Raw genomic sequence first — 16666 nt, forward strand, 5'->3', positions numbered from 1 at the left:
CTGGTTCATAATTTAAGCCTCTTCCATATTTTGTTTTTAAAGACAATGCTGTTGCTAGGTCACAGCCAAAGAGCTACACATGTAACTGACCTATTTTTTCCTGCAGGGATAGGCAAGATTGATGAGTACCAGGCAGGAACCATCTTTCACCCCATGGGAACAACCTGTGACGCCCTGCATTTTCTGCAGGCTGTTCTTCCAACACTGGGAGAACCCAGTGCCACACCCAGAGTACCTTCACGTTCTAGAAGTGAATTTCACTTTGCAGGGTCCTTACAAAACACTTTAGTCTCCATACAGGGAATTGTTTCTACTTAATAATCCCAGCTACACCCTACATTGTCCCATGGATGGAGCCTGTTGTGAGAGCAGGGTTTGCACCAAAGCAGGCAGCACAGCCTGTACAGTGTTGCCTCCTCAGCACAGGTAGAACACAAAGGTAATGAAGCACCATGCTGGGTTTAGGCTCAACACTCGACTCTCCCCTTCCTTTTAGTGTAAAATGTTCCCTTTGTACCCGTACAGGCTTCTTAAGTATTGCTAAGTTTCACATGCGTTCTTAAAAAAAAAAATAAAATAAAAAGATACTTCATTTATACAATATGTGTTTTTAAGCTGAATTTTGTTTCCTGTTCTTCCACACTTCCAGCCCACTGCTTTCCTCCAATCTCAACTTGAGAACAGTCCCTTGCCCTGAGAGGGGTGGTCACCCTCTCCCCAGCCCACACCCCGCTGCTGTGGCTGTGCCCAAGGACACACTCCCTGTCCCCTCTCCAGGTGCCCATCCTGTGCTACACTGCAGGGGCAAATCCTTGTTTGAGGCCAGCTGCAGATGTGCTACCTGCCAGAGGAGCAGGGATGGAAGAATCTGGAGGAATTAAAACAGTCATAGGAAAAGTGGTAAGAGTTTACTGTACAGTTAATGAGCTCCCTCTGGAACAGAAGTGATGGGAGGAAATGGAAGAGAAATACACACTGTTCTAGGGCTTGCTGCAACATAGACCTGACCTGCACATTTTTAAACGTCCCACAGCAATTACCTGGTCATGCTCCCAAAATCTCCTCATGGAAGAGCTGCAGCCAGGCTCTTGGCTGAGGAACCTGCACACTCACCTTCACTCCAGGCTGCCAGCAACGTGACGGTGCTTGCACACACACACAGCAGCTTTTCCTTTAACACTAATCTGTCCAAAAAAAATTGCTAAAACACTAACTTTGATCACTTACACTCTGAAGTCCATTTCTTTTAAACAGAAATGGTTACAGACTCTGCTGTGTATTTGTGCTTTCACAGCCACACCACTACATGGGATTTTCCTCAGTCCAGGACAGAAGGAAACTCTTGGGAGTCTCCTTCCAGGAGGCTGCAGCCCCAGCAGCTGCACTTCCAGGAAGTTTCTCGAGCACCCTGTGGAAGGCAGTGACCCTCACAGCTGCCCCAGCTGCAGCACAGCAGCTGCTCCTCATTTGGCAGAATGTGTACAAAGCATCACAAACAGCCATTTTTGCTGGCCATGTTTTTATTTGTTTTAAGTTTTAAACAGGGGAGCCAATGATACATCCAGTATTTCAAAAAATCAGAAGGTAAAACAAATTTTTAAAAGACCGAGATGCTACATGCTATATTTAACCTAATTTTATTCATGCTTGCTTTTGAGGGGGGCAAGGAGTGGGACAGGAATCATTCAGTAAAAACATACAGTAAAAACAAAATGTCTCACCATATAGAACTTTAACCTACAGTAATGTTGTACCTTAATTATTTCCATGCACACAACTAACATTACAAAATTTTTAAAAAATGAACACAATTAAGACTTCTAGGAGCATTTGATAATAAAGCAATTCCTAATTTCTTTTGTAGAGATCAAGCACCTCCAATTACAAGTTCCTATACACAGTGAGTGCTTTACTTGAAATGGAAACTAAAAAATAAAATTAACAATGTATTGGATAGCCTCAGAATAAGCTGATGTTAATATATATCCAGCTATGTAGGCAATAAAACCATAGTGCTAAACAAAAAACTTTTATCTGAAAAGTAACTCAAAAATTGACTTTCTATAATTACAGAAATATACTTATTTGCTAAAATAAATAAAAGTGCTGCATATTAACACTTCACTATAAAGAATGCATACCAGAACATTTATAAATATTGAATGATTTTCAATAGGAATAGCTACTACAATAATGCTGGCTAAATAGAAGTGCATAATGAGAAGCACTATGGGTGGTTAATGTTTTGCCACATACTGCTGTTACCTTGAGGTAGATAACACATGCGTACCAAATTCTGCATTCATTTCAGTTGCTGCTGGTATCATGTGTCTAAGAAATGTGTAGAGTATGAAAAACTCTAAAATACGCATGAATGAAAAAAATGTTTTGGGAAAAATAGATATTCTCATGCAATTATGTACAGTCTCACTGTGTAAGTTTCAAGGCAAGGTTCTTTTTCTGCAAAACATGGACACTGTCTTACTGAGAGAATGTTTTTTTACTTGGTTTAGTGCATTTTTTTGTTACCTCCTGCATTTTGCATTATTTTGCTCTATTCTTTAATTTTGTGTGCAAACGACATGCCAGTTTAAAAACAAAACTAACTCATGTATAGAAAGTAATTCTGGATTGTAAAAACAATGGTAAACAGAAAACTAATGAAATCCATACCAAAATTACACCATCTGATTCAAGTAAAAAAATTACTTACACTAGTAATAAAAAAAGACAAACACATCTCATGAATATAAAAGAAATGTCTGCTGAGTGTTTTAGTTTAGATGTTTCAGAATGCTGCTGTAGGTTTTGTGGGGAATCTGGGGAGATGATTTCATAGCAGAAGGCGTTAGTGTGGCCTGGATGGACTTCAGAGGCGAGCCAACAGGGCTGTGAAACTGAGGAATACCTATAGCCTCAAGCTGCTTGTTGAAGAGGAGTTCCCCACTGTTACTGAGAAAGCTCTCTTCCCTTTCCTTCTCCCCAAGCTTCCCCTCTTCTACTGGCTCAGGTTCTAGCATTTCAGCATCTTCTTTCTTACTAAAGAACTTGTCCAAATAACTGGTGTAAGTATTTTCTTTTTCAACTTGTTCATCTTTCCTTACTTCGCAACAGAACTGGTCTATGAGGAAGCACCCCTCCCCACCACTGACAAACTGACTGTCCCAAGAGGTTTGGTACAGAGCTTCTAACTGTGCCAAATTGGCCATTCCTTTCTCCTGCTTCTCTCTGCTTACTGACTTCGATATTATTCCTTTCAACTCTATCTGAGACACTGAACTGTTCAAGTCATTTAATTTATCAACATCAGTAGATTCATGTTGTAAACTAAGCTGGATGGTTTCTGCTATAAAAGAATCAAAGTCAAACCCCTGATTCTTCTCCCTTTCTTTATCAACAAGTTGCTGTGATGCTTCCTCAAGTGCTATCTGAGCTTTCACCAACCCATTCTTTTCACATTTAGACTTGCCTTTCTTGTCAGACTTTTCTTTGCTTTGTTCCTTCCAGTTGGAAAGATCTATAATAAGCTTGGGCTCATAGTAATGGTTAACTTCACTGTCTCGCCAAACCAAATTATCTAGGTATGAAGATGACCTCATTTTGTAATTACAAGTGTGACTACATTCCAGATCACAATACTTGTTTTCGTGGTGATCTGAATACTGCCAGCAAGGCTCAGTAGAGAAGTGGGTGTCAAAGGCAGGATCCTCCAGGTACTTTTCACGATCTCCATCCAAATATTTGCGAGGATCTACTTGCACTTCTTCTTCATCAGTAACATCAGAAAGAGCCCTTGGATCACGCTGAACTTCATCAGCTTCATAGTTATTGTGAATAGGCCAGTCGTGGTCTGAAAACTGACTTTCATGGTATCTGTAAAACAATTCCCAAGTGTTAGCAGCTAAAAAACAGTCTTCTAGCTCCCAAGACAGACAGCTAAGTTTAGAAATTCCCTTACAAAATGATGACAATTCAACACGAAGTTTTTCCTTAATCCAACTGGGTATCTCTTCCAGGTTTTTAATTTAATCTGGCATAAAGAAACAGAATTATGTAATAGCTCACTCCATTTACAGAACTCTTTCTAAAATGTGTTTAATTGACTTAATATAACTACTGTGAAATCTCTTTACTATAATATGCACTAAGCATTAAACAAGACAATCATAATTAAAACTCTCCTTAAACGAAGTTTATTTTTAGAGAAGTATTTAAGGGAAGAAAAAAATAATGGAAATATTAACTTTAGACTCTAGAATCCTGAGTGCAATTCAGGAATCCATGAGCATGTCCATTTTACATCTAATGGATTATAAATCCAATGATAATGCTATAAGGGAAAACTTTTTTCTCAGGTCAACTCAAGAAGAGAAACAAACAGAAAAGGAAATAATGCCCATGAAGCAATGTTACTTCAGGCACAAAACCATCCAGTTATGTTATCACAGTAAGTAATAAATTTACCTTTCCCAATTATAAATATGGCTGTGACTTTCATCCATTAGCAGAATATCATCAACCTCATCTTCAATGTGAAAAGGATGACTTGAAATAGGCTCATCCGTTGGAAAGGAATAAATGCTCATATAAGGATGGGACAAAGCTTCTTCTGCTGTCAATCGATCCATGGGACTAAATGTCAAAATTTGCTCCAGAAAGTCCAGCGCTGTAGAATACAAGTTACCATTAGATGAGAAATTTCTGACATTTAGAACTTGACATTAAGGTGCTTTGCTCTAGAGCCCTCTAGTTGTTTCAAAGTAGCTGTCTGTGAAGTATCACCTACTGACAGTACAGTGCCAAATATACATCCCATAGCCATCGGAGAGAGAGAGAAGTCAAATCTAAAGCCAACCATAATTGAACTCAAAGCATAAAAAAATAGCAAGAGATAGAAAGCTTCAAGCTGAATCAGTATCCACCAATGGCTACCAGGAAACACTGCTGTTACTTTGGCTGGGAGAGTCTCTTCTAAAAACATTTGAAAAACAGTCCTTCTATACTGACTCCATTCCAATGCTCCCAGTATTTAAAAGGCTAGTGTCTCAAAACAGAGCAATTCCAGTGCAAATAGCTCCAGCATGGATTCACAATTCTACTCTAAAGATAATCAAGCAGGCATCATGGAAGTATTTTTTTTTATTACAGCAGAAGACAATCCTTCTTCAGATAACACAGATTCTTCTAGATGAAACTTGCTTTTAACAATCACACACCTGCACCTCAAAGTTGCATACTATTTGACGATTTTTAAACATCAAAATATTGAATCAAGATTTTCTTTTCATTACTTACCTTCAGGACTGATGCCTGGAAGCAACTGAGTTAAAGGTTTGTGTGGCTCAGTCATGTCGTTTCTAATGTAAACTGGAATTACATTGAGAAGCTCCTGACGGTCCTCCTCATGTACAACAGGAATTGATTCTAGAATCAACTGCATCTGTTCAAGCTCATGTGCACCTGAGCACCAAAAGAAAAAACAAGCTGCCATTTCAACTTCAAACATTTCTGAGTTCTGCATATGAAAGGCATGTCAAAATTTTGTGCTCTGAGCAGCTATTTCCAGTAAAAGATTATAATCTCCTGGAACAGAGGAAAGGCTGAAGTTCTGAATTTAAATGATAATAAATCTGAAGAGCTCTCAAGAAATGCTGAGGCATATGAAGAATTACAGAGCTGCTACTCAGATAAAGAGACCTACCTTAAGCTTTTGTAAGGGTGTTTTCACTATGGATGAAGTGCTCTACAGCAAGACCCTTTTCATTACACACTATATACTGCAATCCTCCCATTTCACCGATCCACCTAATTAATCCAGTATTTGACCTCACTTTGAATTAGATGTCCATTATTAATAAAAACAGTATTAGTTTAGCTCAGAAAGACATTTGCAGGCCACAACCATTTGAATTAATATTCTACTCTGAAATCCTGCATTAAGTGACAAATGCAAGACAAAAATCACCTGCCAGTTACATAGAGTGATACTCTTTTTGAAAAAGTACTCTATTATAACTGCAACTATAGTACTCTTTTAGCACTACCTGAAGCCTCCCTGGGTAAGAACAGTAAGGGCCTCTACAGCAGGTCAATTTTGAATAATGAACAGCATCTACATTCAGTACTGGACTACCCAGAAATACAACTTGCCAACTTCAGCTTGTTGTTCAGCTCCAAGACAGATGTCAGATCCTAGATTCAACTAGCAGATGAAATTATATAGGATTATTTGCATGCCAGTGTTTCCTTCCTTTACCAAGCAGCTCTGGGCAATCACAAGCAATACGGATGTATGTGACAATAAATATAAAAGTAAATGAGGCCAGCAAGAGGCTGTACCATCTCCAAACCTGCACACTGTCAGCTCACTTCAGTGCCTGCACAGCACAGCAGTGTTCACTGGACATCCTATCACACACCTGCCAGGTGACTTGAAAAGCTGAGGCAAAGTCTGACAGAGTTCCCCACATGAATCAGTACTGCTTCATGTTGACTTATTCGCTGGACTGAAAGAGCTGTTTTGTTCTAATTCAGACTACAAATTACTTACTATGATCTATCAGATGTTATATTGCTTGTAATTTGCTGGAAAACAGATTCCACTGTGTAATTAGTACCATCCTAAAAATGAACCAGCTTTCTGTCCACTATCAGCAAAACAATCATTGCAAAATATTAATTTAGAAAGAAGTAGAGAAGTTGTTTGGAAAAGCTACTGAATTCCTCTGCCTCAGCTTCCCTTCCCTCATTTGTTCCAGGTATTCTGCAATATTAATCTTCATTCTTCCTTCCCATTCTCATCAGCTTTCTGAACAGCAGGATTCCTAAGGGATGGTTCAGAAGCAGACAGGAAGTTGCAATTAACCAAATCACTCCCTCTGAACAACTTTGCAAAAGAATTTTACTCAGAGTCTCAGGGCAGAATAATTATCATATCTCCAAACATCTTCCCTTTCCAAATGCATGACGTCAAGAAATCCACTTTTCTTTAGATTAGAAAACCGTGGCAGTGCTATATTTTCAGAGAGGCACATCTATATCTAAAATACTTTTCTCAGTATCTACTCAGTGCAATTAAGGCATATAAACAAGCCTACAAATTTAGGATTTTGGTGACTAAGACCAAGCTTTTTAACAGAATTCTAACGGTGCACAGCTACCGAGCCAATAAAATTGTGACAAATAGCAATGCTACTCGAAGGAAAAAAAAAGCCAAAATGTTGTGATCAATCTATGCTGAATGATGAAATCTGCAGACATTCTCCCATTATTTGCCAGCAGAAATTCTTGATGCAGTGGGAACCTAATAAATCTTGTATACTCTGGGGACATTACTCCAGTAGTTAGTAACTCCAAGAGTGAAAAACTCACTGCATGTTAAAAGAAGCCTCTGCACGTATTAATCACTGATTTATACCAAATAATGCTTTCAAGTGACAGTTCTCCATTAACTACTTAATGGGAATAAGCTCTCAATTCCCTTGCCTTTTCATGCAAAGCTAAGAATGACTGCAGAGGTGTGCTTTCAGTCCACATGTGTCTGAAGGAATGTGAACTTCGACATGCAAGCTTAGCTCTCAGAGTTTTTATCTGTATTACTCCTATAATTCAGGCCAACAGGAGCAAATCCAAGAGTGAGCCTGAATGAAACAGCTGCTGCTGAGGCCCCAGGGTGCACAAAAATAAGCATTTCAGAGGTTTTTCACCAGTTTACTCATCTGCTCCCATGGACGAGTGCTTGTCAGCAGGTGGTGATGTCCTACAGTGCAAATGATGGTTTTACTTTATTTAAAATGCTCTAGGTTTGTGTCTGAGCTAGGTCAGCAACATGGTACAGGATGGCCATCAAGAGATGGGCTCCAAAAATCTGCTCCTGATCCTAACCAAAGCTCTAATATAGATGCACCCAGTGAGACCAGAGCATTGCTTCCTATCTTACCTGGATCAGTTGAAGGTTGCACGTTTCCTTGCTGTATTGAACTAAATTTTACACCTTTAAATCTATGCCCCTGGGGCTTCATAATTTAAAATACAGAGAAGCAAGAAGTGATTAGGTTGACTACATTAAAAAAATAATCTTTATGTATATGATACTCAGGGTATTAATAATCTTCAAATACCCCCTGGATACACCAATTCACACATGTATCAGAAACCTCTTAGGCAACCAATAAATTTAGCTTAACATAAATACAGACAGATTTACCATGTATGACTTCTACATTAAATTGTAGTATTTATCTAAATACACAATACAAGTAATGAAATTGAAATGTCTTCTGCTTTACAGATGCATCAATTTATAGTTTATATAAGTGCATAATAATATAGCATATCATGACAGTCAATGGCTACTGATATCAGCCATGAGAACCAATCTCTCCTGAGGAAGACAATTAAGCAGTACCACTCCTTTTATGAATATACACATTGATTTTATTCTACCCACCTGCAAAGAGGGTTTTCCCAGTCAGCATTTCAGCAAAGATGCAACCTGCAGCCCACATGTCAATGGCTTTAGTGTAGTTGTTAGGAGAAAGCAAAAGCCGAGGCGATCTGTACCATTTAGTAACCAGTCCTTCAGAAAGATGGCCCTAATGAAATTAATTTAAAAATTAATTAGATTTTTAAGACTTATGTTTTTAATTACTTATTTTTAATGCACTACTAACAAGATTTTCTTAGTCTCAAAGTCCCAGGGATTATATTGTGTGCATTTTGCTAAACCTTCTTTCTACCTTTACAAATATCTTTATAAATGAACAGCAATCATATAGAAATAACACTATAACACTATTTATTAGTCAAATGTGGTACTGCAGCAAAACTTTCTCGTTCCCAGATGCCAAATGAATGCAGAGGTGATACTGAACTCTCTTGTGAAACACCTAGACCAGGAGGACAGTATCTCTAAGCCAATCCCCCAAAGTAGCCACACTTGTACTATGAATGCACTACTGATAAGCTTATCTAAGGCTTCTATAATTAAATGTAACTAAATGTTGCTCTTAATCTCAGGTTCTGTCTTCACTGTTAAAACCTTTGCTTTTCTGAACCCAATTAGGAAAAAAATATACATTATTTTATGCTTGCAGTATTCCTATCTGAGACAGGCCATGCTAAGGAGGCCTTCCACAGCCTATCTACCTGTGCAAAAGGGAGAAAGATGCTAATTTAAGAAGGCACAGTTGTCAACGTATCACTTAGATATTCCCACTCTCTGCATACCTTGTGGGAATAATGAGGATCCATGATTCGTGCAAGACCAAAGTCACCAATCTTCAGCACCAAGTCTTCAGTATTAATGAAAAGATTAGCTGGTTTGAGATCTCTATGCAGAACATTTGCAGAGTGAATATACTTGAGCCCACGTAGCAGCTGGTACATGAAAAGTCTGGCATGATCTTCCAGTAAAGGGCCTTGCTCTAGCAAATTAGCCAGATCTGTCTCCATGTATTCCTGGACAATGTAAACACAGTTCAATTCTGTCAGGGAGCCCACGTCATCTGTTAACTGGCTTCCACTGGGACCAAGAATTTCAAATACTTTGACAATGTTATCGTGGTCAAGTCTTCTAATAATTTTGATCTCACGTAGAGCATGTTTAACACTCTGGGGATCTGTAAGGACAATTTTCTTGACAGCTACTCTTTTGTCACAGTCATTATCGACAGCAGAAAAAACTAAGCCATTTCCACCACAGCCCAGTGGTTTTAAGTCCATATACCGAGAGCCCAGATCAAAACCATGAATGTTCATGAGACTTTCAAATTTTTCTGCCATTTTAAAATTCTTTACGTTTTTCCTCAAACTACTAAGCTTCTGTAAACACACGGAGACACTTCCACTGGTATCTGAAGGAAAGGTCTTAGAGAAAGGGAGAAGAAACACTTGGCTTTGACTGCAAGATGGTTTCTTGACACTCTCATTTCATTATGAGCCAGCCAGGCCTGTTGTGTCCCCTTGAATTTAGAGCCTGTAAGCTCTAGAACTCAAACCGAGCATAAGATAGAAAGATTGCAGCATTCATAGTTCAAGAAAGGTGCAGCATTTCTGCAGACATTAAAGAAAATACTCACAAGAAACTCAAACGGAATGAAATGACATACTATGCACTCAGCTCTACTGTGCTAATCTGGTTAACATTTAACAAAAATGTGAATAAATATGCACATAATAGGCTTCTATTAACATCCTCCTCCTCACAGTGCAGATACATTCAGTGTTGGACTGGTCCTGAGCAGCGTCATTCTATGGTGCTGGTAAGCACTATTTTTTTTTCCTTCTTCCTCCTTTTTCTCTTCTTTGTTTACAGTCTAATTAAATGGGAAACTGGCAGCTCTTGATTTACAAAAGATGCCTTTTGTTAATGATCAGGTGGCTCCAGCTCACCACAATCACAATCAAAGCTACCATCCATTTTACTCCGTGGCAACCTGAAAAGCAGAGAAAAATACATCAGTACCCTAGCACATACAAAAGTTTTCCTCCTCCCCCAACTCACTGAGTAGTCCTAAATATTCAAGTTATTTACTGTCCAGTTACAAAAATAATAAACCATCAAAAAAGCTAAACTAATTAGAAATTATATGTACTTTTCACACTTGTGGAGGAAAACAATAATGACCAACCACTATTTCTAAAACATGTATCATGAACATTTTTAAATGTAATCTATTGAATTTATGGCACACAACAAAAAAATCCTCCCTAGTCTTAATAAAGAGACTAACAAAGCAAACTTGGTAATTCTCCACTAGAGCTGGTAAGAGACAAGCCAGAAGCAAAAGTATCTGTAGCATTTATAGCAAATTTTGGAATAATTCTTTTCACTAAACTTTCATTTGAAGACAAAAATCATATTCAACTATTTCACCAGAATAAGAGGTAAGTAGGTAGTGGTCACATGAAAAGGATAAGGCTTGTACACTCCCCATATTTACTGAATATACAGCACACATCCAATGCCACTTATAAAGCTTTAATCCTTGTGATTTTGGATAGTTTACCAACATCTCAAATAATAACTTTGCCTCTATAGACTCATTGTTACAGGAATCATAGGGGTAATTCTTACATAACGGACAAATATTATTATTTTATCAATTATTTCAACACTTATCCAACCTAGATTACAAAGAAAAACTAGCAGCAAGCACATTTTACAGAGTAACTGATATGTTCTACAACCATTTCCCCTAACATATGGGCTCTTTCAGACATCATTTATTTTTTAATAGTCTAATGAATTCACCTACTGTTTATGAAAACCAAACTGGCAATTTTCTCAATAAGTTCCCGTCAGCAACAGCAGAATGCAGTCATAAAGACCACATGGTGCATTTTTGTACAACATCCTCACTTCTTTTAAAAGCTCAAAAATGCCACAAAGGGAAGAGTCAGAGGTGTATGCTACACAGTGTGGTAAGCTTTGGGCAATTCCACTACATGTCACTTGAATACTCTTCTCCAACATGTATAGGTCACATCAAACCACTAAGTGCCTTTTGTTCAATCTTAGATCAACATATTTCAGCTCTTCCCTCAGCTCCCTATCTAAATGTAAAGGTCTCCACACTATCCCAACACTTCAGAATTAATTATATGAATGTTTTCCTTTAAAACAGTGCTAGCCTTTCAGTGGGACAACTGGGAACAAGCAAAACAAGTCTCCTCACTCCTAACAGAGCAGCTGACAAGATATTAACATATTTTAAAGAATGGCCTCAATTCACTAAAGTAATCAGAATTGCATAGAGAAAAAGGAAAAAAAAAGGAAAGAAAGGCACACTGGCAATGACAAACAAGACTGTTTCAACACATTTAAATATTACACTTCCTTCAGCTCAAGCCTGACTGCCAGCAAGACACAGCCCCAATGCCCTGGCTCGCTCCTGCCACACATCACCTGCTCCCAGGTGCGTGACAGAACGTGACAAACCGGGAAGAAGGAAACACATGCCATCCTCTGCCCAGTGTTTCTTTTTAAATAAAGATCACCAAATGTAATATTACTGAACTGAAGAGCACTGAGCTGCCCTCTACTGATGTGGTATACCCTGCCACAAGGGTGATCTTTAGAGCTTTCTCAGCACACGGAACTTAAGATTGCCTTAAGATTTCTTTCTTCGTGCCTTGGCAAGAGTCCTAATTTTAATCAGTATTTTACAAGGTTTATTACAGCCTCAGTACAAACACAATGAGGTAACACTACTTCCCCAAACTATCTTGAACTTTTACCAATATTAAGACATTAGAGCAAGGACCCCTTTTAAAATACCCATGGATTTATTTAAAGAACAAAATTTAAGTTTATCCTAAAGAGGACAGCATCAGTGACTATCCAACTCTGTTCACAACTATAAAACTCAGATGTCTAGCCTCTTGATTTTTAACATTTTTAAACTTGAAAGTATTTTCTCACTCACATGTACTACTTTCAGGTTCACTCATTCTGAGCTTCTGCCTGTACAACAGTTCACATCACCCCATTCACCTTTCATTCCAAAATCCCCCCGGTTGTTATAGAAATTAATTTTTGCACCAATACTTCAAATTTCACATTAACTTGAGGTCCAAGGCCTCTGTTCAATTACCCTGCATTAAGCAGGGTAATTACCCTGTATTTTACATTCTTAGGATCATTTACAACCAGTTGTATTCTGCCTCATAATTAGGCTCATTGTTTCACACTGCTGATGTCTTCAGCATGCAGCAATACCGAAACTGTTTGTACCAGCTGCGTGACACATCTGGAACCTCTCTTTTAGCTAGTTCCACTGAAGAGCCCAGGAACAGATTCAAAACGATGCCCATCAGCAGCAAAGATTAGGATCTACCATCTCTTTGTCATAATTCAATCTTACCCCCTACTGCCATGAGTGAATGCAGCAATGAAAGGACTGCTTCAGGGAGAATGGGAACTATAGCCCACTTGCTTCCTGAAGTAGGAGCCCTAAAATTTTCATTCTGTATCTCTGACATGATGCATTTTTAATCATCAGTTTATACTTATCCTTTCACTAGGTGTCCACTAATTACGATGTTTTCAGAGAGCATGCATGATCTCCACAATCACACTGATTTAGCTAAAAGAACAAATGCTGACAACATAAGTAACCAAGCCGGTGCAAGCCTTCATTTCACCTGATTCTCCTCCAAACTTCCTATCTGTGAGCAAATGACTTAATACCATGTTGTACTCACTTGAAACGTATAATGGGCTATTATATAAAAAAGGGGGGGTTTATCATCCCAATTTGTGCTGAACAGCCTATTGACGTAGGCACTGACATTTTCATCTAGGCCATCACCTTGTCATGACTACCTGGTTTTTTATAAGTGATACTTTTACTCCTTCTTCATACAAAGTTTAAAGAGACAAACACAAAGATGCCGGTTTCTTAAGTGGTTTACAACTATGGTTTTAAAATGGTTCAGTTCCTGGGAGAGGGTCACAGAAGGGCTTTGAAATCACCCGTAGTGATGATCATCACACTTGACCGGCTTCAGGCATTGCGCAAGCAGCCCCTTCAAACATGCTCAACTCCTGCACGTGGATTTATCAGAGTTTTCAGGAAACAGGATGTACACCGAAACAGGCAGGTATGAGATGTTTACTTTGCCAGAAATACAAATAAGACTGAAAGATACCAGTTAATTTGATTATGCTGACCATATAATGATCGAATTATTACTCACAGGAGAAAAACTGAGAATGACTAATGACATATTATACAACCTGCTAAAGTACTATCCCTTTGACTAAAAAAATACGGGGCACAGAAGAACTTTTTTTTAGATCAGCCACGTTGCAGTCAGTAGGCAGAGTGAGTCATCGTCCAACTCATGAAACTGCTGCTTTCTAAAGCCTCCTACTTGCTCCCCACACTGTTTAAGGAGCTCGGTGCTGGCAGTAAGCAAATGTTACTATTAGTTTATAAATCTTCTGAAGGATCTGTAAAAACACACAAGAACCCAGTGTCGTTTTCTGTATCGTGTTGAAAAATGGTTTGGCTCTCCCTTTAGATAATAATAAAGAAGCCCACCATCAGCTAACCACAGCCTTCTGCACCTCTGCAGACCTGCTACCATCTGCTGTTCCACTGAACAGGTAACTAGTCAAGAGCGAATTCGAGATAACAACCACACAAGCAAGAACTGAGCTTGACTAAAGAGCTGAAATGAAAGTTCCTGTTTTAGCTTTAGAGCATACATTTTCTGAACGCAATTACCCAACCAAAATGCACCTCTATTTTAAGCCGCTGTTTTCCGGAATTTGTAACTGGTTTATAAACACATAATGCTATGACGACGTTATTTTTATATCTACACACACACGTATCTATATAAGAAACTTGCTGGCAACAGCACTGGCCATACGGCAACACGCCGAGCGCCGTTTCTTTTTTCACAACACAATTAACAGCCATGGTCAGGCTGACCCCAAACGGCACTGAATTAGCCAGAAAAAGAGACACATCCTAGAGACGCCGAGCGAGAGCATCCTACCTGCCTAGGCAAGGGTACCTGCTCCCCAGATCCCAAAACTCGGGCAGTCTCTCTTCAAGCCATTTCCGTCGGGTGTTTCAAGCTAGTTATTAAGAGCATTAAGTCACTTTTCCCACGTAAGGTTCCCGGAGCCTGCGGGCGCCCGGGAGCAGGAGCGAGCGGTACCAGCGCCCTATCTGCCGGCTCGCAGAACCGCGCAGCAAAACTTCCGCGGGCGGTGGAGGCCGGGCCCCCCGGCAAAGGACATCCTTCCTCCCGCCGCCCCCGGGCCGAGCAGCCTCGCCCGCCTGCGCCGCTGCTCCGACCGCCCGGGCCGAGGGACCCGCTGCCGCCGTGCCGCGGGGGCCCAGCCCGGCCCCGGGCCCCGCCGGAGCAGCCCTACCTTCAAACGCCCTTCAGGCCGCGCCCGCCGCCCCCGGCACGGGCGGCCCCGGGCCCGGCGCCGCAGCCGCCGGCAGCGCCCCCCACGCGGCCGCCCCCGCCCGCCCGCTCGCCCCGCTCGGCCGCCGCAGTGCGGAGGGGCCGGGCCGGGCCCGGGCGGAGGGAGAGGGGCGGAACGGAACGGGCCGGGGGCTCCGCCGCCGCCGGGCGGGATGGAGGGAACAAAGCGCCTTTGTGCGGCGGGGCCGGGCCCGCGCGTGCGGCGGCCGAGACCCCCCGCGCCCCTCGCTCCCCGCACTCACGGGCCTTCCCAGGCTCATCGGGGGTGCGCTGCTCACACGGCCGAGCTCCGCGGCCCCGCTACCGGCGCTCGCCCGGCGCCCGCCCGCCTCGCCGCAGTTGCCGCTGCCGCAGCCGCCGCCATGTAACCCGGCGCGGAGGGCAGGGAGGGGCGGCGCGGCGGCGGCTCCGCCCGCCAGGGGCGGCCCCAGGCGGCCCTCGGGACCGGGGGCGGGACGGGACGGGAGCAGCGCCCGAGTGTCGGTGCGGGGTACAGTGAGCGGGGCAGCCCAGCGTGTCCTTAGCGGGACGGGCCGAGCCGCGCGGTGTCCGCTCGCTCACCTCAGCGCCTCGCCTGTCGGCCCGAGACGCGGCGCTCCCGCTGTGCCCAGCGGGCCCCAGCGGTTCGGCAGTGTCGAAGCACGGTTGAGTCAAGCACGGCGCGGAAAGGCGGCAAGCGGAGCGGTGTGCCCCGAAGGGAGCGCGGCTGTGCCCGCCCCGTGGGCCCTGCGGCAGGCCGAGCAGGACGAGCGCTGTCCCCGGGGCTGGCGGTGTGCGGGGCTCCAACAGCGGCGGGCGGGGAAGCGCCCCGTTCAACTGGCCCGGCACTAAACGTCCCTGACGGCAGAGAAACAAAAACAGTTGGAAGGCAACAGGCGGGCGCAGCGGAGGCAGTTCCCTTCTCCGAAGGTGACACTTCGGCTCAGATGTTCTGCAGTCTTCGTGTCATGGCGGATCTGAGTCTTTTCCTCACAACATCTACAAATCTTTGCCATTGCTGTCACCTCTCGATACCACGAGGAATTTCTCTCTTCCGTAGCATCTCCCTTAACATAGTCAGTAAGAGTCTGCTCTTCCCTAAAACCACAACTAATACAACAAAATAAAGAAAAATAATGAAAACTTTACATTTTCCCCCCTGAGACTTGTATACAGCAGTCTTCAGTAAGGAGAGAGAAGCACGAGGACACCAAGCCTCTTATGTATCAGAAGAGCCCTATGCTTCTACTAACCCAGTTTCAGTACATCTATCAAGGCAGGGTGTAGTTTTCCTGCTGCAGTCCCTCATATATGCCTTTCCAGTGCAGGGTGACTCAAAACGAGATAAAACAATTAATACTCAGTTTTGATGGATAAACAGAGGTTATTTATAGCTAGTACTAGGACAGAAGTTACATGCAATAGGGCTCTATTGCTCTGCTGCCATTTGGTCAGAAATATCCATCTGACCCTTGCACTTTTAGATAATGTAACTTTATTCTTTTTTAATACGCAAGTCATATGTCAACATCCAAGGATCTCCCTACTCAGATTTTCTAAAGTTTTAAAAGTAACTTTTAAACTCTCTTCAATTATGCAGCCAAACATAGCCTGTTTCAATTAGTCAGATGCACTCCTAGCTCTGATATTGACCCCACTACCAGGAGAGGTGACCTGGGCATTTGGTGGTGCAGTACTCTGCTAACAGCGCACATACAGAAGTCAATAACCAAAC

The 16666-nt window shown here is 41.9% G+C and overlaps 1 protein-coding gene across 4 annotated transcripts in view; it reads right to left on the reverse strand.

The window, feature by feature from the left end:
- Nucleotides 1-1502: 1502 nt before the first annotated feature.
- The window catches only part of MAPK6 (mitogen-activated protein kinase 6), a 28161-nt gene continuing 12997 nt past the window's right edge, over nt 1503-16666 (reverse strand). The window contains exons 1-6 of one of the 4 annotated variants that reach the window (XM_014874080.2): nt 15195-15362; nt 9229-10436; nt 8450-8594; nt 5296-5460; nt 4465-4666; nt 1503-3873 (exon numbers count right to left, since the gene is read on the reverse strand). In XM_014874080.2, the coding sequence (XP_014729566.1) occupies nt 2775-3873; nt 4465-4666; nt 5296-5460; nt 8450-8594; nt 9229-9783 (2166 nt within the window). In that variant the 5' untranslated portion in view covers nt 9784-10436; nt 15195-15362 and the 3' untranslated portion in view covers nt 1503-2774. Of the gene's footprint in view, nt 3874-4464; nt 4667-5295; nt 5461-8449; nt 8595-9228; nt 10437-14511; nt 14719-14893; nt 14924-15194; nt 15363-16666 lie in introns of those variants that run through there. The other 3 variants (XM_088172514.1, XM_014874079.2, XM_014874081.2) reach the window with 3 other exon arrangements.

Source organism: Sturnus vulgaris, chromosome 13 (assembly GCF_052056855.1).
Source record: "Sturnus vulgaris isolate bStuVul1 chromosome 13, bStuVul1.hap1, whole genome shotgun sequence".
Lineage (NCBI taxonomy): Eukaryota > Metazoa > Chordata > Aves > Passeriformes > Sturnidae > Sturnus > Sturnus vulgaris.